This window comes from Vulpes vulpes, chromosome 6, assembly GCF_048418805.1.
Source record: "Vulpes vulpes isolate BD-2025 chromosome 6, VulVul3, whole genome shotgun sequence".
Taxonomy (NCBI): Eukaryota; Metazoa; Chordata; class Mammalia; order Carnivora; family Canidae; genus Vulpes; species Vulpes vulpes.
In genome coordinates, this window is record NC_132785.1 from 5,283,832 (window position 1) to 5,310,249 (window position 26,418).

Genomic DNA, 26,418 nt, shown 5'->3' on the forward strand with positions numbered 1-26,418 from the left:
AGAAAAATTATGAAGGGAAGAAAGCCTTATAATTTTCCTATTACTTTGTATATAGAAAAAATCTGAACTTTGTTTATTTTATCTAAGGAAATGAAGCAGCAGAACTAGGAGTATGAAGAACTGCATAGGTACCTTACTTGCACTGGAGTTCTGAAGCCGTATTTGACAAAATTGAATAAGGCATTTTGATTTAGGAGAAGTTAATTTAATTTCCAGGGTTTTTTTTTTTTTTTTTTTTTTGAGGTGTTCTCTTATTTTAATATATTTCCATTACTTTGAAAGAGAACTTATTAATTCTAAAACCAGATACCGTATTAAGAATCTTCATCATGCTTTCAGATTGGTGTGGTATGTAATTAAAGATTAGCGTCAGAATTCCTTTGGAGAAAATTGTCCTTAAACATTTAGATTTTATAATGGATTTATTCAGAATATTTTGGTTATTAGGATGTGTTGTGCTTAAGTGAAAGTATGCTAGTTCATTTACTCAGTTACTGGGTATAGGGTAGGCATTGTTCTAAAAGCTGGTGATAGAACAGTGAACAAAAATATTCTCAGAAGCTTTGTTACTACAGATAGAAGTAATTAATCATGTGTATGGAAAATAATATTTCTCTGAATATGGATTTTCTTTTTTTTTTTCTCCAAGTAAAATGTACCAGGCCTGTTGGATTTAGAGGATTATTTACATTTATTTCTTAAGGATGGTTCCCTGTGGGCACCCCAGGTGGTTCAGCGGTTTAGCGCGCCTTCAGCCCAGGGCGGGATCCTGGAGACCCGGGATAGAGTCCCACATCGGGCTCCCTGCATGGAGCCTGCTTCCCCCTCTGCCTGTTGCCTGTCTCTCATGAATAAATAAATAAAATCTTTAAAAAAAAAAAAAAAAACAAAAAAGAATGGTTCCCTGTTTAGTTACTAGAAGAATAGGCATATGTGTAGGACAGATGATACAGCAAATCCCCAGCACAGGGTAGCTCTATTTTTAACTCATTTTTTTTTTAAGATTTTTAAAATTTATTCATGAGAGAGAGAGAGAGGCAGAGACACAGGCAGAGGGAGAAGCAGGCTCCATGCAGGAAGCCCGATGTGGGGACCCGACCCTGGGTCTCCAGGATCACACCCTGGACTGAAGGCGGCACTAAACCGCGGAGCCACCCGGGCTGCCCTATTTTTAACTCTTTGAGGACCCTCCACACAGTTTTCCAGAGTGGCTGCACCAGGTCACATTCCCACCAACAGTGCAAGAGGGTCCCCCTTTCTCCACATCCTCTCCAACATGTGTGGTTTCCTGCCTTGTTAATTTTCCCCATTCTCTCTGGTGTGAGGTGGGATCTCATTGTGGTTTTGATTTGTGTTTCCCTGACGGCCAGTGATGCGGAGCATTTTCTCATGTGCTTGTTGGCCATGTCTACGTCTTCCTCTTTGAGATTTCTGTTCATGTCTTTTGCCCATTTCATGATTGGATTGTTTCTTGGGTATTGAGTTTAATAAGTTCTTTCTAGATCTTGGATACTGGCCCTTTATCTGATAGGTCATTTGCAAATATCTTCTCCCATTCTGTAGGTTGTCTTTTAGTTTTGTTGACTGTTTCTTTTGCTGTGCAGAAGCTTTTTATCTTAAGTCCCAATAGTTCATTTTTGCTTTTGTTTCCCTTGCCTTCATAGATGTATCTTGCTAGAAGTTGCTGTGGCCAGGTTCAAAAAGGGTGTTGCCTGTGTTCTGGCAGTGAGAATTTGAGTACCTTCTCCCACACCTTCATTGGCCATCAACTTTGTTGATGAATCTGCTCAACTTTGTTAAAAATATACTCTGTTCCCAAAATATTTATTAATATGAATAGCACTAAGTTCTGTCATATTTGGAATATGGTTATTAGTTTGGAGGCCATGGTCATTAGAAGAATGTTTCTAATCAGTGTCTTCCCATTTGAGGTAGACTTTACTGAGCTTTAATTTACTTATTTATGCATCATTGATCAAAACCTGAGTACCGCTGTTTGCCCAAGAAAAAAAAGAGTTATAAATTTTATTACTCCAATTTCCCATTACACTTTTGTAAAATAAACTTTTCATGACTTTGTATAGAAAATAGTAAAATCTTGATTACTTGGAACTCAACTAAATCTTTTTATTCTATAATTTGTTTTAGAAGAGGTGTAATATACAGGAAAATTAAGTTCAAATTAGGTATTTAGTCAGAAAACCACTTATGAAGGAAATATTTTGTATTAATATTCCTAACCTGTTATAGCTAGATAATCTCATGTGGATATTTGCAATGGTGTTTTTTAGTGGACCTGTAATATCTTCTTCATCAGTGAAAAATCCATATTCTATATACTTTGTTGAATTAGGAAAGTGAACCAAATTACTAGTGTACTTTAAAAACAAAGACTTAAATAAGCACAAACTTTATGGATAGTAGTTAACCAGAGGAGTTAGCTAGCAATTTGTGTATATAGCTAATTCTACTCGACATTTAGTTAAATATGGTTTTATTGATGGATGGTAATATGTTTTAATCAAAATGCTAAGATGCAGAATTTTGTGTTTAAATGAGAAGATAATATTGAGAGCATAGCTATTCACTAAAAAAAAAAAAAACCAAACAAACTTCATTATAATTACCTGAATGTAGAAATATACTTCTTGATAGTATAAATGTCTGTATGATGAGTCTTACCCAGCTTTGAAAGACTGATGTGATCGTTTAAAACTTGCTGGCTTTGACTTCAATTTAGGAGAATAAGCAAATTACCATCAAAGTGACAGTCATGTTTCCTTTCATTGATTGCACACATTTATCAAAATAAATAAAATGTTTCAGATTGACAAAGAATATTATTTATTGGATTTATTCAGTATTCATGTAAAAGTACCATGATCTGGATTGCAGATCTTACCCTGTGGCCATGAGCCACAGGACAAGGAAGGATCCATTTGTGCACCAAGCTTTTTCTATAGACTGAATTATGGTTTCTTGAGTAAATGTGTACTAATGCTGCTGGGCTGTATATAGAGGATGGGAAAATGTCACATTAACATTACAATTATTATGGAACATTTCACACACATAAAAATACACTAGTATAATGACCTTTTTATACCCATCTTGTTTTGTGTATACTCCTATATACCTTCCCTTCTCCAGTGTTACTTTGAAGCAAATCCCAGACGTTTTACTCTTTCATCCCTATAGTTTAGAATATATCTCCGAGAAAAATACACTTAAAAATATACAGTCACATACCTCCATCACACCTAAAAGGAAAAAAGGAAAGCAGTATTTAATATTAAAATGGGACCTTTGTGTTCAGGTTAGAAATTGCTTATCTGAGACATTATCTTTTTTTTCTGCATTTAATCGAGCCCTTTGTGTAGACCTAAAAAGTATCCTCAGGTGAGGACTGATTTGGGCTAGGGATACAAAATTAAGGCACTTAAAATGTAACATAGCTGAATATAATTCTATAATACACTAAATTTATAGTAGACTTCTGTTAAAGAGGAGTTTTATTTATTTATTTGTCTGTTTAAGCTGGCCACTCAAAATGGAGCTTGAACTCATGCCCTGAGATCAAGAGTTGCCTGTGATACTGACTGAGCCAGCCAGGCGCCCCCAAAATGAAAGAGTTTTATAAATACCAAAATAACTCGGTCACATTGGGGGGAAAAGAAGCAATTTCACAATAAGTCAAATTGATCAAGTCTTGGGCTTTCTTTCATAGGTGATATTGGGAAAATTTGTTGAGCTATCTAGAGAATCTCTTGGTATTTATGTCCCTAAAAATTGTACTTTTACCTTTTGTCCAACATGCTTGGTGAAATTAGACTTGAGAGGGAGAACGACTTGTTCTCAAGTAGTTTCCGAGAGGCTTTTCAGCAGCAGGTGATTGGAAAGTTTGATCCTGTTCCAGTAATTGCTACAATCAGAAGTGTATACCATGGTAAATGGAGGCCAGAAATTCCATCCAGTAAAAGTGTGGGGCTGCATTCTATGTGGTGAGATTAATGAAAGACACCCAAACTTGCACTAGCAAAATCCATCCCAACCTGGCTGTGGTTTGGTGCCATCTGGTGGTAACTTTTTGACTAACAGTTAAATCATGTGTGACCGGTGAGAACTTTTAGAACAGTGGCAAGGATTTTAAGAATCTGCCTTAATTTAGTTACCTACTTTGTTGGCCTTGCTAAGGAGATGTTATGTCTAGGAGATCAGTCCAGAGCCTTGAGAACTGTTCTTCACCTCCCTCCTTCCTAAGACTAGATTTTTGCTGTTTCTTGGTGTGGTCCCTCTTTCATCACCTCACCACCTCATCCCATCCCAGGAGAAAGTAATAACTTTAACTTGCTCCACCAGGTAGGGGATAGGAGCCAGTTGTCTTAATTCATGTTATGCTGGTGTGTGTTGTTTCTGGATTTCATTTCATTTGGAATACTGACTCTTATATTCCTAAAGTTCAAAAACAATCTTCCTCAAGTGTGCCACGGATACCAGGTACTTGTCTCTTCCGAATTTCAATAACAATGGTAGGTACAGTTTTTAGCTAAGTTATGTGATTGAGAAAATCTATGTAAGGCTCTTGAACAAGATTCTGAAAAATTCTATTTACGGTAAATCTAGATTTGAATAACATTTAAGGATGTGTTGATTTAAGGGTTATCTTAACAGTCGTCATTCTTAAGGTTTTTGAAATTACTTCATTTCTATATAAATGCAAAAATAAAATTGTTAGAATTGTATTTGGGTTAGATTTACTTTTATGATGTCGAATTGATTTGTTTGCTTGAGTCAGATCTGTTTTATAAGTACCATTATATTTATGAGGAGACATCTTTCAGAAGATTCCTACAAACAAAAGTATTCTCCTGTTTTGATAGTTTGTTCACTTAGAAATGATTCCCCTTCCAGAGAGTATTTATTACTTGCTTCAAAGGGACGGCAAACTCTAGGTTTAAAAAACAATCATCACACAAAAGCATTTTCTTTCTCCATCTTACATAGTTATTTAGACAGGTAAGATTTTTTTTATTGTATACTTGACATAATGTTAGTTTAATTTTAGGTGAAACAGTGGTTCAACATAGTGATTCAACTTCTGTATACATTATGCTGTGCTCACAAGTGTAGCTACCAACTGTCACCATACGACACTGTTACAATACCATTGATTATATTCCCTATGCTGTACCTTTTATCCCTATAATTATTGATTCCTTAACTGGAAGCCTGTATCTCCCACTCCCCTTCACCCATTTTGGCCTGTATCTCCCACTCCCCTTCACCCATTTTGGCCATCATCCCTACCCCTCTCCCCTCTGATAACCATTGGTTTGTTCTCTATATTTATGGGTTTGTTACTGCTTTTGGTTTGTTTATTCATTTGCTTTCTTTTTTTTAGATTCCGTATATAAGTAAAATTAAGTGGTATTCATCTTTTTTCAGTCTGACTTATTTTGCTTAGCATGATACCTTCTAGGTCCTTCCATGTTGTTGCCAGTGGTAACATCTCGTTCTTTTTTTTTTAATGACTGAATACTATTCCGTTGCATATGTATACCACATCTTCTTTATCTATTTATGTGCTGATGGACACATAGGCTGCTTCCATATCTTGACTATTGTAAATAATTTTGTAATAAACATAGGGGTTCATATCTTTTCAAATTAATGTTTTTGTTTTCTTTAGGTAAATGCCCAGTAGTGGAATTACTGCATCATATGATATTTCTATTTTTAATTTTTTGGGAGAACCTTCATAGTGCTTTCCACAGTGACTCTACCAACTTATATTCCCACCAACAGTGCATGAGGGTTCCTTTTTGTTCACATCCACACTAATACTTGTTATTTCTTGTTTTTTTATTCTGGTCATTCTGACAGTTGTAAGGTGACTGTGGTTTGGATTGGCATTTATCTGATGATTAGTGATGCTGAGCATCTTTTGGTTTATCTGTTGACCATCTGCATGCCTTCTTTGGAAAAATACCTCTTTAAGCCCTCTACCCATTTTCAGTTGGATTACTTGTTTTGTTTTTGCTGTTGTTTTAGGGTTTCTTGTTTTTTTGTTTTGTTTTGTTTTTAGCTGTTGAGTTGTATAAGCTCTTTGTATATTTGGGTAACAACCCTTTATCAGGTACATCATTTGCAAGTATGTTCTCCTGTTCAATAGGTTGCCTTTTTGTTTTGTTGATGATTTCCTTAGCTGTGCAAAAAGCATTTTATAGTTTATTTTTGCTTTTGTTTCCCTTGCCTGGGGAGACATATCTAAGAAAATGTTGTTAAGGCCGATGTCAGAAAAATTATTGCCTATGTTTTTTTTCTAGTTTTTTGCTTCCAGGTCTTTAATCTATTTTGAGTTTATTTTTGTGTGGTAGAAGAGAGTGGTCAGGTTCCATTCTTTTGCATGTGGCTGTACAGTTTTTCCCAGCACCATTTATTGAAGAGGCTATCTTTTCCCCAGTGTATATTCTTTGTCATAGATTGACCGTATAATTGTGGGTTTATTTCTGGGCAGTTTATTTTGTTCTGTTGATCCTGTGTCTATTTTTGTTCTAGGACCACACTGTTTTAATCACTATGACTTTGTAATATATCTTCAGATCTGGAATTGTGACACTCCAGCTTTGGTTTTTCTAGTCTGTTTCTAGCTATCTTACTGTTTTTTGATGCAGTTTTAAATGGAATTGTTTTCTTAATTTTTTTATCTCATTATTAGTGTATAGAAATGCAATCAATTTCTGGGTAGTAATTTTATATGTTGCAACTTTACTGGATCTCCATGTATTACTTCTGATAGTTTTTTGGCAGAGTCTTTAGGATTTTCTATATATAGTGTCATGTCATCTACAAATAGTGACAGTTTAATTTCTTCCTTATCAATTTGGATGCTTTTATTTTCTTTTTCTTGTCTGATTGCTGCAGCTAGGACTTCCAGTAATATGTGGAATAATAGTGATTAGAGCGGACATCCTTGTCTTGTTCCTGATCTTAGAGGAAAAGCTCTGTTTTTCATCATATCCAATGATGATCCAATTATTGTGGGTTTGTCATGTGTGGCTTTTATTATGTTGAGGTACGTTCTTCTAAAGCCACTTTGTTGAGAATTTTTATCATAAATGGGTGTCGAATTTTGTCAGTGCTTTTTCTGCATCTGTTGAGATGATCATAATGATTTTTATCCTTTGAGATCATGCTAAATTTTGAATGACACATCCCTCCCTAAAACTCACCAATGATTTTCTTCATGCTTATAATAAAATCTGGAGAAAAAAAAAATCCAGACTTTACTGTCACCTAGATGACTTCATATCATCTGGCCCCCGCCTACTCTCTGACCTTCCCTCATGTAACTCTTCACTTACAAATTGTAGTTATCTTTGTCTGCTTTCTCATCTTCTCATATATCTTGATTCCTGCTGCCTCCTTAGTAGTTGCTGAACCCTCTGCAAGGCAAAGTTCTTTCCCCACATTATCAATTTCTGGCTCAAATTTCATCTCCGTAAAGGCCCTTCCTTCTAAGCATCTTAACATTGTCCCCCTAAACTTTATTTTTTGGACCTATCAGTTTCTATTTTCATTACCGTTTTTACAGACTTCGTTGCATTAACTACCTGAAATTACTTTTGCTTTCTTGTTGGTGGTCTTCTTCTAGACCATATAGTTAAGACAGATTGGTTTTCAGTCCTCTGTCTCAGTTATCTTAGGGTTGTTGTCATAAAGATGAAATGAGTTAATACATGTAGAGTACTTAAAACAATGTCTTGCACATAGTAGCAATATGTGTGTTACCTGCTGTTGTTATTATTGGTATTATTATTATTGTTACTATGTTAATGGTTTGCCTGTCTTCTTTACTTCTGTATTCTCAATGCCAAAAACATAATGCTAAGAGCATAGAAGATGCCCATTTAATATTTGCTCAATAAATTGACTATTTTATATAAAGATATATTTATTATGTAAAATAACAAAGCCTAAATATTTCTGTTCGTAAACTCTGTATCATGTTATGTTGTATTTTACCACTGGGAATAGTTGATTATGATAGTGTCCATAGTCCATTCATTTGTTGTTTTGGGGGTTTTTTTTGAGTATACTTTGCATGATGATTTTAAATGTTATAAATGTTAGTTACACTATGAAGGCATATTTTTGTATTTTAGAAAGACTATTTACTGCAAGGAAAAAATGGTATTATAATTTTAAGAAAGTCTACGGTAAACATACTGGTTTGTAGGTGAAATTATTGTATTTTGAATGAGAGAAGTTTTTCTTTATAACCTTCTTAACTTCCACATGTTTTCCCCAAATGAAATATTCCCTGAATATTCTCATCCCACGTTTTGTCCTAATTGTAGCAGCATTAAAAAACTTTAGATTAGAATCAAGTCAGGCTAATGATTGGCGTTTTCCCTATGCTATAAACCACAGTGCTCTTGCTGATTATACAGGTTTCTTTTTAACGTATTGAGCTTCTCTTCATGCAATAAACTCTTTTCTTTATTTGAGTGTCAAATGTCACCTCTTTTTTCCCCTCAAACAAGAAACCAGCCAACTCTAAAGCCTAAGAATAGTTGATCTAAAATTACTGCTATTCTAACTGCAAGTGTATTTTAATATACCTCTGCAATAGTGTAAAAAACAACATATCAATGATTTTGGTCAGGTTTCAAGAGAGTTTTATTTTCTACCTTTTCTGAACGCAGAATGAACATAGACCTAGGTCCAATTATGTTGACATCCATAATTTGACACATCCTGTTTTGGTAACAGATTCTCTCTTTTTACTTTTCTTTTTAGTTACCAGACTTTTAAAAGAATAATAATAGGAAAATACTAAGATGCTGTTTTAGCCAACTTGGGCTGCTTTTATAAAATACCATAGGCTAAGTGGCTTAAACAACAAACATTCATTTATCATAGCTATAGAGGCTAGAAAGTCCAAAGTCAAGGTTCCAGCAGATTCGGTTCCTGGTCCCTTCCTGGTTCATAGACGGTTGTCTTCTCACCATGTCTGCACATGGAGGGGAGAGAGTGAGCTTGGTCTCTTCCTTTATTTATAAGAATACTAATCTCATAATGGGAGCCCTACGCGCAGGACCTCATCTAGACCATTTACTCCCAAATGCCCCCACCTTTAAATACTATCACGTTGAGGGGTTGTATAAATTTGGGAGGACATAGTCCATAACAGATGCTTTTAAATTAAACCAACAGTTCTCTTAATTTTTTTTTTTTAAAGATGGGTAAGAAGAAAAATGCTGAAACCATAACTTGACAGTGCATTCGTCCTCTGACCTTAACTTGATAGGTTGATTATCCTAAGCTTGAACTGAAGTTTTTTACTCCATGCTATCAACACCAAACTTGAATAGAAATGTGATTGGACTGTATTGTGTCTTTTAAAGATAGTATTATGAACTATTTTACGTTTTGTGAACTAATCACCAAAGGGTATTGTAGACATCCTTGAAACAATTTTTGGTATGCATGATAAATAAAACTAACCAAAATGTCAATTCAGTGGAGAGCCACATCTCTTCTTTTATCAATTTAGATATTTCCAAATTGACCAGAACCTGACAAAATTGAAATTGGGAAAAAAACACCAAACAATAATCATTCTAATTCTCAATCTTGCAGTATTTTTCTGTTCAGTTAAATGCATTTGAATCATCATTGATCATAGCTGGTTTTCCAATTTGAGTAAGATTCTTGAACATTTCTACTCCTACCTCTAAGTAAATAAATTTCTGTTCAGTCAGTTAAATTATAGTGGCTTATGGTTTTTTTTTTATGAAAAGGAAATAATTTTTATGAAAAGCATGAAGGTTTAGTGGAATTGCTGATAACTAGTTTAGGTGAATGTGGTGATCTAGTTAGCTGACTTTTTTTAGTCAACTATTATCCAAAAGGTGTTTTTTATTTGCTAATATCTTTGTTCTGCAAAATTCTCTATTATATATTGCATCACTTTCCTGAATCAGTAACATATATTTTATGCATTTGAAGCTTTTATTGATAAAAGGTCTACTAAGGCATCATTTATAAACAACATAGTTCAGGGCAGCAGTTCTCAACAAGGATGATTTTGCCTCTCTAGGGACCTTTGGAAATGTCTGGAGTAATTTTTTATTGTTATGAATGGGAGTGAGAGGGAGGATGGTACTAGCTTATGGTGGATAGAAGCCAAGGATACTGTTAAACGTCCCATGATGTACAGGATAGCCTCCACTACAAAGAATTGCTGAATACAAAATGTCAGTACTGCCAAGGTTGACAAACCCTGGTTTAGGATTAATAATGATTTTGCCACCATTGTGGATATTAAAAAACATTTGTCATAGGTACTGAAGGTAATTTTAAAATACTTTGACTAGAAAAAATAAAATACTTTGACTAGGACTACAGAATGTTTTTGAACAAACATCTAGTCCTCAGAATGATTGAGGAATATGGTACTAAATCCAGATATGTGGTGTCTGGAATGTAATTTTTTAAACCTTAGTCCTGTTTGTTTTTAGTTATTGCACAGATGTGTGTGTGTTCCAGCTTTCCATCACACACACATTTTGCATATTCAGTATAAACCAGGGCCCAGGATTTAACAGATTGTAGGAGTGATTCAGATGTACTTTGTACGGTTAGAAAAGGTGATTTGGAGGGCATAGAAGAAGCCGTCGTTAAACCAAGACTTGTGAATTTAATCTGTGCTGGCTAAGGGTAAAGGCCGGTTATTTAAGATAAAGACAGTATAGACTGTATGTCCTTTCCTTAACTGTCTCATTCTTTCCCCCTCATAAATATCAACCTAGACAGTGCAGACTTGAGGTTTGGCTTAGCTGATGAGGACTTTTCCCTTTCCCACAGCTTTGAATTACAGGCATTCTCACAGCCACTTTCTATCTAGATCTTACGAGTATGTTTTCTCTTTAGCCTCTTGTTTCCTGCCTCCAAGTACCTATTTCACACTGTAAGAGATTATCTCTGATAAGAGTGAATTCCATACTTTAAGTGAGGGTAATATTCTCTACCTGTGCTCAGGAAGAGTGCTTCTTGGAGCCAGAGCTTGGGAGTAAGGCCATATATATCTCATCTAGAACTGTTGCCTCAGGCTGACTTAAAATCAATAAGATATTTTAAAAATTACTATATAGCATTGTGAATTAAACTTTATCCTGGAATTATGATTCACACTTTTAGCTTTAAAATTCAGGGTTTTTTTTATTGTTGCTTTTCTTTACAGGTCTACTTCCCCAGTAGGACAGCATCATTCTCCTATATCTTCTAGACATCACTCATCTTCCTCACAATCAGGATCATCTATTCAAAGACATTCTCCTTCTCCTCGTCGGAAAAGAACTCCTTCACCATCTTATCAGAGGACAATAACTCCACCTTTACGACGCTCTGCTTCTCCTTATCCTTCACATTCTCTGTCTTCTCCTCAGAGAAAGCAAAGTCCCCCAAGACATCGCTCTCCAATGCGAGAGAAGGGAAGGCATGACCATGAACGAACTTCACAGTCTCATGATCGACGTCATGAAAGAAGGGAAGGTATGTACTGTTCTTTATCTTGATTTTTTTTTTTTTTAGAGTTCTTTAAGTATTTTCTTTTTTGTTTTGTTTTGTTTTTTTGGTTTTGGGGTTTTTTTGTTTGTTTGTTTAATTTTATTTATTCATGAGAGACACAGATCGAGAGGGAGAGAGGCAGAGACACAGGCAGAGGGAGAAGCAGGCTCCATGCAGGAAGCCCAATGTGGGACTCAATCCCAGTACTCCAGGATCACGCCCTGAGCCAAAGGCAGACGCCCAACCTCTGAGCCACCCAGGAGTCCCAAGTATTTTCTTTATTAAAAAACTGCACGTTCAGATTTATTGTTATAATAAGAGAAGGAAGAGAACTGTGTTGTATTAAATTTTCTATTATCGAGAAGAGTTCTTGAGGGCAATAGGATGCTTTTAATGACACAGGAACATAAGCTATTAAATGCATGTAAGTGCGCATTTTTGTATATACTGAGGTAATGCTTTCTTCAGTGAAGGTATTTTAATTGAGTACTCTCAAGTTCTAGAAATTTTTGGCTATCTGATTCTTAAAACATCCTTCTAATTGCTTAGTTGATTCTTTAAAAAAAAAACAAAGAAGTGAAGGAAAGAAAGGCAGCAAACCAGGGGGTAGAGTTTGAAAGCATCAGACATGTTTTGATAAAGAGGTAAGGGCCAAGGGGACATTCAGAAGGTTGGTGTAAACCAAGTGATCAGTTTTCTAGGTGTAACTCAAAAAAGAAGTAAGCAAAGCAGTTTTTCTTTCAAGATCCCTGAGAATTAAGCTACTTTTGGATTTGCTACTCCTTGTTCAAGCTGAGATGCTGTTATTATCTGATAATATAGTCTAATAGTTCTCATCTCTTTCTGTACTCCTTATCCAAGCTTCTTGTCCTTATTTTTTTTCCCTAACTTCTCCTGAGTTGATGTTTAAACATAATGAGTACTCAAGAAATACTTGCCTACTTGCAACATTTCTGTTTAATATGCATTTTAGAATAAACCTCTCTGTGAGTATAGTATAGAAATCTCCTGTGAAACATTTTGAATTTAGTTGTTCTCTTCCTATCAACAGTGCAAGCAATAATTAATCAAGTTCTTTTATTCAAGAAAATCGTGAATGCCCAGATAGGGACCAGAGAGAGCATCTGTTGTGTAGAATTATGTCTTGTGTACATGATTTTGCAATCAGAACAGCACAGCAGTATTTATGGAACATTGGTAAGATAGGAAAATTCCCTTAGCACCTATCTATTAATTTTAATAAGATATTTAACTATAGTTGACTGGAAATATAGTGTACATTTCATGACTACTTGCTGAGTGAAAACTCTTTAATGTGTTTAATATCTATGTTTTGAAATAATAATGAGGGGAAATAGTATGCAGTAGAGTCTTAAAAGAATTTTAGTGTGCTAAGAGTGGTCTATATTACAAGAAGAATCCATTTAATAATAAACTATATGTGTTTCTTTGTAAAGAAGATGTTTCTTTTACCTTCTATATAAGAGATGTAGCAGATGTTTGTTCCTTTATTTAGATGTCATCATCTGAAATAAGAATAATTTTAGTGGAGGAGTGGGGAGGTAGGTAAAGAACAAAATATAGTAACTAGATGTATTTGTAAAGACAGATGGGAAAATCACGAAAAGGATCTGGTACTGAGTGAACATATTTTTCGGCACAGTTGGCATTGGAGAAGGACTGGAAGTTATAGATATGCACAAAAAGCGATGGAAACTTATCAAATTCTTGCCTGGTGCTTCTGTTCTTAAATGGCATTTGCAGATATAAGTATATGGACATTGTAATTGTCAGGAGAGATGAGTTATTACTGTGAAAATATAGGGGGTCTTATGGATACTAGGTGTTTGGGAAAGTCTGAGACCTGAGAAAGTCTGTAGACCCAGCCACCTGAGACAAAGAGAAAAGAAAGTAAATTTACAACAGGCATAAGGTTACTTAATTGCTAAGGTAGCCTCAGATCTTGAGGCAGTTCCAGAGTTTCAGAGCAATACGTGAAGGAATCTGGTTTAAAAACAAGGCAGTGTGTTTGTCTTCTGAGATTCTCTTGTTAATCCTTTGATTTCATATCAGATTTATGCTGTAATCAATTTATGCCTATTCTAGGCATATCTAAAGAATAGTTTCTATCCTTTGCAAATTCCCATTTGGTAAGGTGTTGTCTAAGCCACTTAGGTTTTGGGCCTCTTCTTCATTTAGACAGTGACAAGGTTGAATTATATAATCAGTGAGTTCCCTTTCAGCTTTTCAAAAGCTAGAGTTCTTTCTTATTTTTCTTTGAAGTGATAGAACATGCTTTAAGGAGAGAAAACTTAAAGGAGTGATTCCACTAAATAGTCCAAGAAGAGAGGGTAAAGAACGGTATCTCTTTACCAGCCAGGTTACTAACTGTAGACCACTCTAAAGTGCTTAAGGTACATTTGAAGTGGTCATGGATGGATGGTTTAGTCTGGGCTAATACTTGGTAGAGATGGCTAAAGTCGCTGTGTACCTCTGGATCTACAAGTAGTTTCTAAAAATAAGCCATCATTGATATGAGATCAATTTATTTAAGATCTGTAAGTATGGGTAAGTGGGCACACAGGAAGATCCTCTTCTAAGTTTATCAAGAACACGGTTATCCCGGTATTAATAAAATTACCTTTGGAATTGCAGCTTATGTATGGTTTTAATTTTCTTATTTGCCCATGTTTTCTTTTTATTTTCTGCAAAGAATATGAATTACCTTTTTAAAAAAATTTTAACCTCTATATATGTATTGTCTAGTTTTTCAAAGTTTTGTAAAAGGAATTCTAGTTGATTTCCGAACTTGCTTTACAGAGACCAGAAGCAAAAGGGATAGAGAAAAAGATGCAAGAGAAGAAAGAGAATATGAGCAAGATCAGAGCTCTTCTAGAGACCACAGAGATGACAGAGAACCTCGAGATGGTCGGGATCGGAGAGATGCCAGAGATGCTAGAGACCGACGGGAACTAAGGGATTCTAGAGACATTCGGGACTCCAGGGAGATGAGAGATTATAGCAGAGATAACAAAGAGAGCCGTGATCCCAGAGATTCTCGGTCTGCTCGTGATACCCATGATTATAGGGACCGTGAAAGTCGAGATACTCATCGAAAGGAGGATACCTATCAAGAAGAATCCCGAAGTTATGGCAGAAACCATTTAAGAGAAGAAAGTTCTCGTACTGAAATAAGGAATGATGCCAGAAATGAGTCTCGAAGTGAAATTAGGAATGACCGGATGGGCAGAAGTAGGGGGAGAGGTCCAGAATTACCTGAAAAGGGTAAGGTTTTTGACTTGTCAGTGAACTGTATCTTGTATGTTTATATAGAAATTATTAAATCTTTTAAGGTTTCTTTTCTAAATATATTCTTTTTTACATTTACATTCATTATCATCATTTTGTCAAAGTAATTTTCAATTAATTGAGTTTTGACTTTTCCTCTAAGCTCCAAATAGAAATTGTTAAATTCCTAGGAATTAGGAATTTGCTCAAGTAGCAAAAGATAAATGGGTCCTGATTAAGATCCCCTGGTTAAATTATATCTAGTCATGCCTATCCTGTTGATTAGTGTGGAACACTAAGAAAATTACTATCAGACAAAAATGTAGAGTCCAAAAGAAATAATTTCTATGAAACAGGTGTATATATGATAAAATGATTATTAAAGTGAGACTAAAATGTGGGCTTTCAAAGTTGCTGGTATCAGAAATGACTGAATTCCTCAGTATACATGTGCTTGCTTCAGACCACCTCAGATACTTGCACATCACAATCTTGAGCCATTTTTCTTCTTCCCCTAAAAAGCATTTGCCAACACCTAGTAACTACCTACCAAAATGTATTTGTCTCCAAACTTCTTGGACTGGATTAGTTTTGACCTCCTTTCCCCTCCCCTCTTTTCTCTCCTCCCCCAAAATACTGCTGCAGAATTCTGAACATCGATTCATTCTTTTGGTCTTTTCGTCTATCTTGGGCAAAATTATAGCTTCACGCTAAGCCAAAGGCCCCTTGCATTCTCTTTCATAGTTGTCTTGGCTTTTCTTGGCCCTTTGCTTTTTCATATACATTTTTAAAATGAGTTGTTTTTTTAAAAATTTCATGGAAAAACTAGTTTTTTTATTTCAAATGCATTAAATTTATGAATTTCTAACTTTTTTCTATTAACGTCTTATATATGTATTTTATTCTTGGGTACCCAACATTTTTGGTGCTCTTGCCTATGATACTTTTAAAAAGTCTTTCTCTTTTTAATAATACATTCACATGGTTCAAAATTTCAAAAATATGAAAGAATATATTTTGAAAAGCCTTTATCCCTGACCTCATTAACTTTTTTTTTCTTTTGCCAATTTTGTTTGTATCCTTCCAAGAAATATTCTACACAAGCAGATTTGTATGTCTTCTTGTTATCTCCCTCTGGTTTTACAAACATAATTTTTAAAACTGTACATTACTCTATACCTTACTGTTTTCACTTTAAAAATACTTTGGAGGTCATTCCAAGTCAGCTTGATAAACAAGTAACCCTTTCGGTGCACATTATCTATTGAAGATATGATATACTGTAAAGGTTTTTTTTAAGTTTTTATTTAAATTCCAGTGAGTTAACATACAGTATAATCTTAGTTTCAGTGTATAGTGTAGTGATTCAACATGGTCATGCAACACCTGTTGCTTATCACAAGTGCCCTCCTTAATCCCCATGACCTATTTAACCCATCTCCCCACTCACTTCCCCTCTGGTAACCATCAGTTTGTTTTCTATAGTTAAGAGTTTGTTTTTTGCTTTGCCTCTCTTTTTTACCTTTACTCATTTGTTTTATTAAATTCCACATATGAGTGAAAAGGTATGTTTCTTTCTCTGACTTCTTTTGCTTATTAGTGCAATAGTTTCTAGCTCCATCCACGTCATTGCAAATGGCAAGATTTCATTTCTTTTATGGCTGAGTAATATTCCACTAGTGTGTGTGTGTGTGTGTGTGTGTGTGTGTGTGTGTGTGTGTGTGTGTGTATACCACATCATCTTTACCCATTCATAAGTCAGTGGACACTTGGGCTATTTCCATAATTTGACTTTGGTAAATAGTGCTATTGTAAACACTAGGGTGCATGTATCCCTTTGAATTAGTGTTTTTGTATCCTTTGGGTAAATACCCAGTAGTGCAATTACTGGATTGTAGGGGTCTATTTTTAAATTATTTTTTTAAGATTTTATGTATGTATTGATTAGAGAGAGAGGCAGAGACATAGGCAGAGGGAAAAGCAGGCTCCTCGAGGGGAGCTCAATGCGGGACTCAATCCTGGGACTCTGGGACCATGCCCTGAGCCGAAAGCAGACACTCAACCACAGAGCCACCCAGGCATCCCTATTTTTAAATTTTTGAGGAACCTTATGTTGTTCTCCAGAGTGGCTGTACTAGTTCGTATTGCCACCACAGCAGTGCAGGAGGGTTCCCCTTACTCTACATGCTTGCCAACACCTGTTTCTTGTGTTGTTGATTTTAGCCATTCTGACAGGCATAAGGTAATACAGCATTGTAGTTTTGATTTATATTTCCTTGATGAGTGATGTTGAGCCATCTGGAGGTCTTTGGAGACCGGTATCTGTATCTGTTGGCCGTCTAGATGTCTTTGGAGAAATGTCTGTTCATGTCTTTTACCCATTTTTTAATTGGATTATTCATTTTGCAATCCCTGTCAAAACGCTGTTGGTGTTTGCTAGAACAAATGATCATAAAGTGAATACAGTAGTTCTTCCTTATCTGCAGGGGATGTGTTCCAGGATAATGGCTGGATGCCTGAAAACTCAGATAATACTGAACTCTGTACTGGGTCTTTTCCTGAACATACACACCTGTGATAAAGTTTAATTCATAAATAAGTAAGAAATTAAAAATACCCAGTAATAAAACAATGATAATACACTGCAATGGAAGTTATGTGAACGTGGTCTTTCTCAAATTACCTCATTGTTCTGTACTCACCCTTCCTGTGATGAAATGAGCTGATAAAATGCCTAGGTGATGCGATGCAGCGAGGTGAATGATGTAGGCATTGTAATGTAACGTTAGGCTACCATTCACCTTTGAGGATATGTCAGGAGGAGGATCATCTGCTTCTGGACCCCAGTTGACCGTGGGTAACTGAAATTACAGAAGGTGAAGCCACAGATAGGGGAAACTACTGCAAATCATATATGGATAGATATTTAGGTATTCTAGTCTTTTTTGTTTTTGAACAGTGCTTCAATGAATAACTGCCTATAAGTGTCACTGAATATCTTTTTAAAGTAATTTATTTTCTACCACTAACTGTTGGTGTATGGAAATGATGATTGATATTTGTATATTAATCTTAAATTTCTATGTTGCTGTAATTTCATTGGAGATCTAATTAGATTCTCTTAAACATTTATGCCTGGGAACAGATTTGGCTCTTCTGATTATTGTTGAGCATCTGCTGATCTCTTTTAATATAGTGTTGAATATAGTGGTATAAGGGGCTTCTTTGCTCTGTTTCAGATTTTAAAGTGTTACTGTTGGCATTTTACTGTTAAGCATGGTATTTGTAAATTTTTAACATGTTTTTTATTGCATTACAGATGTCCTCTTATTTTCCCAACTTGGGGAACAACTTCTATCATGACCATTTTTTTCTGTATTTTGAGAAGGTCATGGTTGGTCTTTAGCCTCTTTTATTTATGTATTTCTTTAAAATTTAGAACTGGGCAGCCCTGGTAGCTCAGCGGTTTAGCACCGCCTTTGGCCTGGGGTGTGATCCTGGAGACAACAGGGATTGAGTCGGGCTCCCTGCATGCAGCCTGCTTCTCTGTGTGTGTGTCTCTCATGAATAAATAAATAAAATCTTTAATAAAATAAAATTTAGAACTATCCTGGAATTTCTAAGATAAATTGAATTTTTTCCATTTTTTAAAGTTCTGGAATAGGTTAAAATTTGATTTTGAAGTAAAGTTTTCAATTGAGATTACATTTAATTAGTGGGATGATGGTAAATATTTAACAGCAAACTCTTCAGAAAAAGTCCTGGCCTTTAACTTTTGCCAATTTTCATGATATAAATACTATTGCCATAGCTGATTTTGAGCTACTAACATGAGAAGAGATGCACACAATTGACTCTTTGAAGCCAATGTGAACTGGTTCTAGCATGCCACTGCATAGTTCATTTTTTTATGTTCTTGTTTGGTTTGGGAATCAAAGTTATACTAGACATACAACATATGTTGGGTAGTGTTACTTCTTTTTTCCTCTGGAACAATTTATATATGATTAGTTATCTATTCTTTGACAATTTAATATTTGTCTATTCTCGTTTTCTGTTTTTCTGATGGTTAGAACTTTTACTACCAATAGAGTTTCTCCTTAAGAGTGATAGACTTAGATTTTTTTTTTAAGGTTTTATTTATTTATTCATGAGAGAGAGAGAGAGAGAGAGGCAGAGACACAAGGCAGAGGGAGACGCAGGCTCCATGCAGGGAGCCTGAGGTGGGACTCGATCCCGGGACTCCAGGATCATGCCCTGGGCTAAAGGCAGGCGCCAAACTGCTGAGCCACCCAGGGATCCCAGATTTAGATTGTTATAATAGTTACAGATTTGTTTTTTTCTTAAAGCAGTGTGTAATAACTTACATTTTTCCAGGAAATTTGTTTTCAAATTTTTCATACAAAGATGTTCCAAAATTTCTTTAAAATCTCTTTTATATCTATAACTGCATTCTCTTATTTTTCTTACTCAGTCTTGCCAGAGATTTGTTTTGAGTCTTTTCAAACAACTCATCTTTGGTTTACATCCTTTTTTGTCTCTTTTGTTCTAATTTCTACTCAGGTTTTTCTTTGTTATGAAATATGTGGTAATTGAATTAGTGACCATTTTAAACACCTTGTAAGTTCTGATGTGACTTCTTCCTTGACTCATGAATTATGTAGGAATAGCTTTATAAATTTCCAATCTAATTTTTTAAAATAAATCCCCTTAATTTTAATTGTTGTCAGAGAAGACTTTGAAGTCAGGTTAGCTGTGGCTCAGAAATTTACAGAAATGTTCTGTTGTGTGCTTTTAATTTTAACTGTTGGATGCAGAGGGCGTCTCAGATCAAATTCGTTATCCATAGTTTCAAATCTGTATTTAATTATTTTTAGTCTGCCTTTTCTAACATTACAGAGAAATGAGTTAAATCTTTCACTGTCATAGTGAATTTGTCGATTTCATGAAATTTGATCAGTTTTTGCTTTAGATATTTTACAACTTTGCTGTTAGGTACACATAGGGCAGATTATTCCTTTTATCACTGTAGAATGTTCCTCTTTATCTCTAATAGTGCTTTTTATCTTGAAGGATATTTTACTAACATTTCTTTTGGTTAGTATTTAGTAAGTATCTTTTTTCATCCTTTCCTCCTTTTTGTATCTTTTTGTTTTAAATGTGACTCTGAACAGCATAGGTTAGACATGTTACACATATGTTGAATCTTCTTATTGTATCTTCTCTGATTCTTAACTTTGAAATTTTCATCTGTCTCTCTTTTGTTTCCTGGGTCATATCCTCAGACATCTCTCTCTCTTTTTTTTTAATTATCTCTTAGCAGCACCTAAGCTGTTACTTACTCATTGTTAGCCTTTTTATGTAGCTCATTTCTAGTTTTTAAAAAATGTCTTAAATTTCTTCTTTGGATCTTTAATTATTAAGATGTTTTAACTATTAAAATGCGTTAATAACAGTATGTAGAATTCTTTTATAATTCTTTGTGGACTCAAAGCCTATTATGTATAGTGTATACATTAATGTATACAACTTGATTATCTTGGAGATAAGCATGTGCTCATGAATCTATCACTACAGTCTGTGCCTTAAAGATACCCATCTCCTGCAAGTTTCTTCTTGCTCTCTCTTTTCTATTTTGTGTGTGTGATTAGAATGCTTAATATAACATCTACACTCCTATCAAATTTTTTACTTTCTGATAAAGTATTAACTGTAGGCACTGTGCTGTACTGTAGACCTCTAGGACTTACTCATGTTATACAACTGAAACTTTGTACCCTTTGACAGTACTCCTGTTTCCTTCTACCTCCAGCCCTTGGCAGATGGCATTCTACTGTTTCTAGGAGTTCGACTATTTTAGATTCCACATATAAGTGGTATCATGTAATATTTGTCTTTCTGTATGTGACTTTTCTCATTCAGCACAATACCCTTCAGGTTTCTCTATGTTGTCTCAAATGGCAGGATTTCCTCTTTTTTTTTAAAGGATGAATAATATTCCATTATATGTATATACCACATTTTCTTTATCCATTTGTCTGTGAGAGGATATTTAGGTTGCTTCCTTTTCTTAGCTATTGTAAACAATGCTGCAGTGAACATGGGCCATCTCTTCCAGATCCTGATTTCAGTTCCTTTGGATATATACACAGTAGTGGGATTACTTGATCACGTTCTTTTTTTTTTTTTTTTTTTTTTTTTGAGGAACCTCTGTACTGTTTTCCAGTAGGGGCTCTGTAGCCTTGCATTACCATTACTACAATCAAGATACTCAACTATGTATCATAGGACTCCTGCCCCTTTCTTTATAGCCACACTTAAACCCCCTCTTTTGTCTCCAACCCCTGGTAACCACTAATAGGTGTCCGGGATCTTATAATTGTTATTTCGCAAATGTTACCTAGTTAGAATCATGCTGTATGTATCCTGTTGAGATTGGCTTTTTCACTTGCATAATTTCCTTGAGGTTCATCCAAGTTGTTACATGTATCAATACTTTGTTTTTTATAGAAGACATTTGGGTACTTTCCAGGTTTGGGCTTTTACAAATAAAGCTACTATATAAACATTCATTTCCCACATTTTTTAATGAAAATTTCCAGGCACCACTTAATGTCAACAAAGTACCTTGGTTCTGTACTGGAATGTTTTTGCTATAAATTGTAATCAAAGCAATAATATATATCCTTTTTTTTAATTATTTTCATATTTCTGTGAATTAGATATGAACAGATAATTTTCATTTTCTATTTCATTGAGTTTTGGAGTAACTGAAATGAGTCTTTTTGCTTTATGATTCTGTTAAGACTTTTTTTTTTTTTTTATCAATAGTAAAAACTGGGACTTAACTTCCCCAAACCCATCATTAGACAAGTTGGGTATCCTGAGCCAACGTTTAATATTCTTTTCAACGATGATTACCATACTTTGAAACACCAAAACAAAAACAAAAAATACCAAAACAACCCAAAACACCTTCTCTATCTGTATGTTTTTTGGGAAGAAAGATTGTGACTGATGAAACTTGTTTAATAAAGTGTATGTGTTTAAACATTTGTGTGAATATCCTTTGTTTAGGAAGTCGAGGCACAAGAGGTTCTCAAATTGATAGTCACAGTAGTAGTAGCAACTATCATGACAGCTGGGAAACTCGAAGTAGCTATCCTGAAAGAGACAGATACCCTGAAAGAGACAACAGAGACCAAGCAAGGGATTCTTCCTTTGAGAGAAGACATGGAGAGAGAGATCGTCGTGACAACAGAGAGAGAGGTTTGTCAAATGGCTTATTACTAAATGATGGCCGACAGTGATTGGGAGGATTGTTTTTAAAAAACCATTATCAATTTACTTTTTAATACATCTTTTAAGACTTTCGCTTGTTGACACATTTGAAACTATAATATATACTCATATAATCTTCCTTATTTACTTATTTTAAGGGACAGTATGTAAATAACTAGCTATGAGAGTACCGGTTTGGCAACAGCATGGGTACTAGGGTGTAGAAAGTACTTGCGTACTGCAAGAACCTAGGTGCCCTACTTTATGTCCTTTGTCTTAACAAAGTAGCATACAACCCTTTAAAGAATGTAGATGTTTGGGTACCCATTCTAGGCATTTCTAATTCAGGAGATACTTTCTCACCAAAGTATGCTGGCCACTCACTAGCTGTGATAATAAACAGAGTTGTATACAGGCTGTCAGAAGAACAGAGAAAAATTGATGATGGTAGGGCTGTGGGTTGTTTGAAGAAACATTTTATGCATGTTCCTTCTTGAGAATTTACAATACTTGGATTAGCTAATTTTGTATTCTTGTATGTCTTAAGCTAAACATTTTTGGTTACTGTATTAGATCCTACTCTATTAGATTTACTCTCTTAAATCAGTTTTAAAGCAAAATTACTAGAAGTCCTTTTAGAAGGGTTTATAAGTACTTTCTTTAACAAGCATTTATTGTCTATATGTATTAGGGCCTTTAAGCCCTTTAAGTCTTACTAACTTTGGTTATTAAAGTAAAGTTTGCTGTAATGCTGAGATTAATATAGTACAAAACTTGATTGAGTAGGGAATTGAATAATGATGCTTCGTAGTGGGCTGAATCACAAAGGCAATGGTGTATGTTGATATGGACAATAAAGAAAGAACAAAGTCACTAAGACATCATGTATTTTGGGATTATAGGTCAGATTTGGTTGAATTGAGTTTGTTAGGCTAAGTAAGCCTCATGCATTTTAGGTTAAAGGATGTGCATGATTTTCTTAGTTACAGATGAGGCTAGAGTTTATATGTTGTGTGTTGATATCTGAAATTATATCTTTCCTAACTCTTGATTCACCTCTCCTTAATCTAACACTATGTCCTCGTAACACTGTGCTTTTTTAATATCTCTTCTCTCCCCTCCCCCCTTAGTTGGATATCCTAGCTCAGGTTTATTTCACCTTATTCCTGAATTCAGTAGTAACATTTGGTTTTAATCTTACATTTAGTTCTCAACCATACATGTATGAAGTTTCCAAGGAACTTTGATAGTTGTTTTATATATATTCCCTGACTTAATATTGTAAAAGATATTAAGATACTGTAAAAGATATTAACTCAGGAAATATATATAAAATAAATAAAATCTTTTTATCTTTATAATATCCCCGTGAGTGTAGGTGTGATAAGAGAATTCACATTTTATAACTTTGGAGATTTGGGGTAGGAAAAGGATAGTGATTTTTCCACTATTACAGAGAAACTAAGTTCCAGAACTGGAATTCAAACTCAGATCTTCTGACTGCAAGTTCTTTCCTCTTTCTGTTTTACTTTTCTAGAATTACTTCAATAAATATCAGTTGTATGATTGAAATAGAACTATATTTTTGAGGTTACTGTATTTATTGAGTACTCATGCACTTTGCTAGGTTCTCAAAGTACGGTAGTTCTTGTGCTTATAGAATTTAATGAGAGGGAAGATACTTCTCCTTCCCCCCCAAAAAGAGAAATGACTATTGAGTGCAATCAAGGACACAAAGAAGGGGTCCAGATAGAATAAAGGATAAGAGAGGGACCTACTTCAGACGACTGTTATGAGAAATTTAAGGAGTTGACATTTATGCAGAAACATAAATGTAAGAGAAGCTAGCACTGTGAAGATTAAAAAACATTCCATGCAGAGGGAAGAGAGTGTGCCAATTCTCTGAGATAGGAAATAGCTTAATTATGTCCTTAAGTTTGAAAGAAGACCAGTGTGGCCAGAGTATGGTGAGCAATATGAAGATTGATAGAGGTTGAGGATAGAGATGTACCCAGGCACCTTGTTCTGTGCTCAGGAATCTCAGTATTCCCTTTAGTTCTTCACAGGCTGATTAGGATACACAGAGACAATTGGAGTGTGATGAATACTACTACTGTATGAAGTTCTGTAAGATGACCGAGGAGCAAACAGAGTTCCAAGGAGATCAGGAAAGCTTCCTAATGAGTTTGCTAAAGGGAACAGTGGAAGATACATTTTGCAAGGAGAGGGTATAGCATGTGCAGACACACAGGCATAAAAGAAACATAGGCTTTGGAATAGTAATAAATTATGGTGTTGGGAGTAGAGGTATGCCATAACTGGTAGACAAGGAAAGAAGTGGGGAAGAAGGATTGTGAGAGACTATAGGTCAGGTTCTAAATAGCCTAATAAATCAGGCCCAAATTTTTTATTCAGTTACCTTTTCACTGCCTACAAGACAACTGCTTTTAAGCAGTTGGAAAAAATAGAGTTTTCATGAAAAAAGTATAAGTGAGTGTGGGGAAGGACTGAAGACAAGGATACCAACCAGTTAGACTGTTGACGTCATAGACATTTAAGAAGAGGTGATCAGAGTTTGTAAATAATACTAACTGTAGGGATGGAGAGAGAACATTGAACAAAGAAATATTTCAAGAGTGAAATTGTTGGATAATTCAGAGATTTCCAGTTTTCTTGACTGGGTATGCCATTCATTAAGATAAGGAAATACATGAAAGAAATACATTTTTGAGGAATGTGTTCTGGGGAAAAGATAGGCAAAATAGTTTAGACACATTAAAGTGACGTTTTTATATCCTCTCCATTTCCTCTTAAGTAAGAGACATTGTCTTTTTGGTTGGGGGAAAAGAGAATTTTTATTTGTCAAAGAGTGAAATAGCTTATTCTCTGACCTTGATATAACTGGAAATTTCAACTATGAATTACTAAAAGTTGCAGTATTGAATATTAGGTTGTTTTGTAATCATCGTGACATTGGTATGACCCCTAAACCAGGAATTAAACAGTCTAATACCATAAATAGAGTAGCATTTGGGGAATCAAAAGTGATTAGTAGAACCATTTTAAGTTTAAGTTGGTTTCAGCAAAAGTAAAGAAGGGTTTAAGAGAATTGACTTCTAGTTCTGATGTCCTAACAAATCTGCCATCTCTGTGACTTTGGCCAGTCAACCCCTGGACCATAATTTCTGTGTTTTTAAGCAGAAAAGGGCTGGACAAGGTTTTGTTTCGTTTTAGCTTTAAAAGTTTATGAACTTTCATATTGATCTGTAACCTCTAAAGAGTTAATATACATGTAGTTCTTGTCTTTCTCATCTGTGATAAGATAGGAAATTCAGCCTACTATATTGAACCCTTTCCTTGAAATACCCTAAAGTTATTCTGCTTAATAAGTTGATTTTAGATATTCAACTTGAAAACCTGTTGACCGTACTGTAGTATGACCTCTATGACTAACCCATCAACGTTACTACTTAATACAAAAATAGAAATGCTACAGTAGCCTAGATCCTACCACAGTGAACTACATTCAAAATTGGCTAGCTCTGTGGAAGAGTTAATGCCATTTTCATATACTTTTTTTGGTCCCAGACTAATTTCCTCCTCAATGGGGCATTTGGGCAGCATGTATTCATTTTCTCTGTGTTTATATGATTCATGTAGTGAAAAAAAATAGATTTATATAAAATGTGATGAAATTATCAGTTAACTTTTTTAAGAAAACAGCTCTTCATCTGAGTGATCAGTTATACAATTAAATGAAACTTTTAATTTATCATAAATATATATCACTGAGACAATTTACATTTGATTACTTCAAGATTGCTAAGCATCAGTACCCTAAATATTCTAGTTTGATAAATTAATATGCAGCGACAATTATTGACAGATGTTTTGTTCTACTATATTTTCCTCACATAATAGCTGCACTTTGATGTGTATATATTTTGGCCTGAAATTAGAGGTGTGACTTACGAGGGAAATTTTTTTTTTCCTTCAGCTCCTATGTTCTACACCTCCTGCTGCCCCTATCCTTTGCCACCAGTGTTCTCAGGTCCTGCTGGGGGGACAGAGAAGATCAGAGGTGAAGGGTAGAGATGGCAGAAAGTGGGGTTGGAGCAGTGGGCTGGAGGTAGGGTAGGGAGCATGCAGAGAAAGCTCAAAGGTGGATCAGTGGGAGGCGGGAGGGGGGTTGTTGATGGGGAGCAGAAAACATGCTAGTTAGAGGGCAAATAAAACTTAACCTTTAAGAAAAAAAATGTATAAACATCTAGGGGT

The 26,418-nt window shown here is 35.1% G+C and overlaps 1 protein-coding gene across 9 annotated transcripts in view; it reads left to right on the top strand.

Annotated features, from left to right (window-relative positions):
- ZC3H13 (zinc finger CCCH-type containing 13) overlaps positions 1–26,418 on the top strand; it is a 90,983-nt gene that overhangs the window by 41,324 nt on the left and 23,241 nt on the right. For 4 of the 9 annotated variants that reach the window (XM_072760583.1, XM_072760584.1, XM_072760587.1 and 1 more), the window contains 4 exons: positions 11,249–11,559; positions 14,395–14,859; positions 21,940–22,131; positions 26,141–26,224. In XM_072760583.1, the coding sequence (XP_072616684.1) occupies positions 11,249–11,559; positions 14,395–14,859; positions 21,940–22,131; positions 26,141–26,224 (1,052 nt within the window). The remainder of the gene's footprint in view (positions 1–11,248; positions 11,560–14,394; positions 14,860–21,939; positions 22,132–26,140; positions 26,225–26,418) is intronic. The other 5 variants (XM_026017197.2, XM_026017199.2, XM_026017198.2 and 2 more) reach the window with 2 other exon arrangements.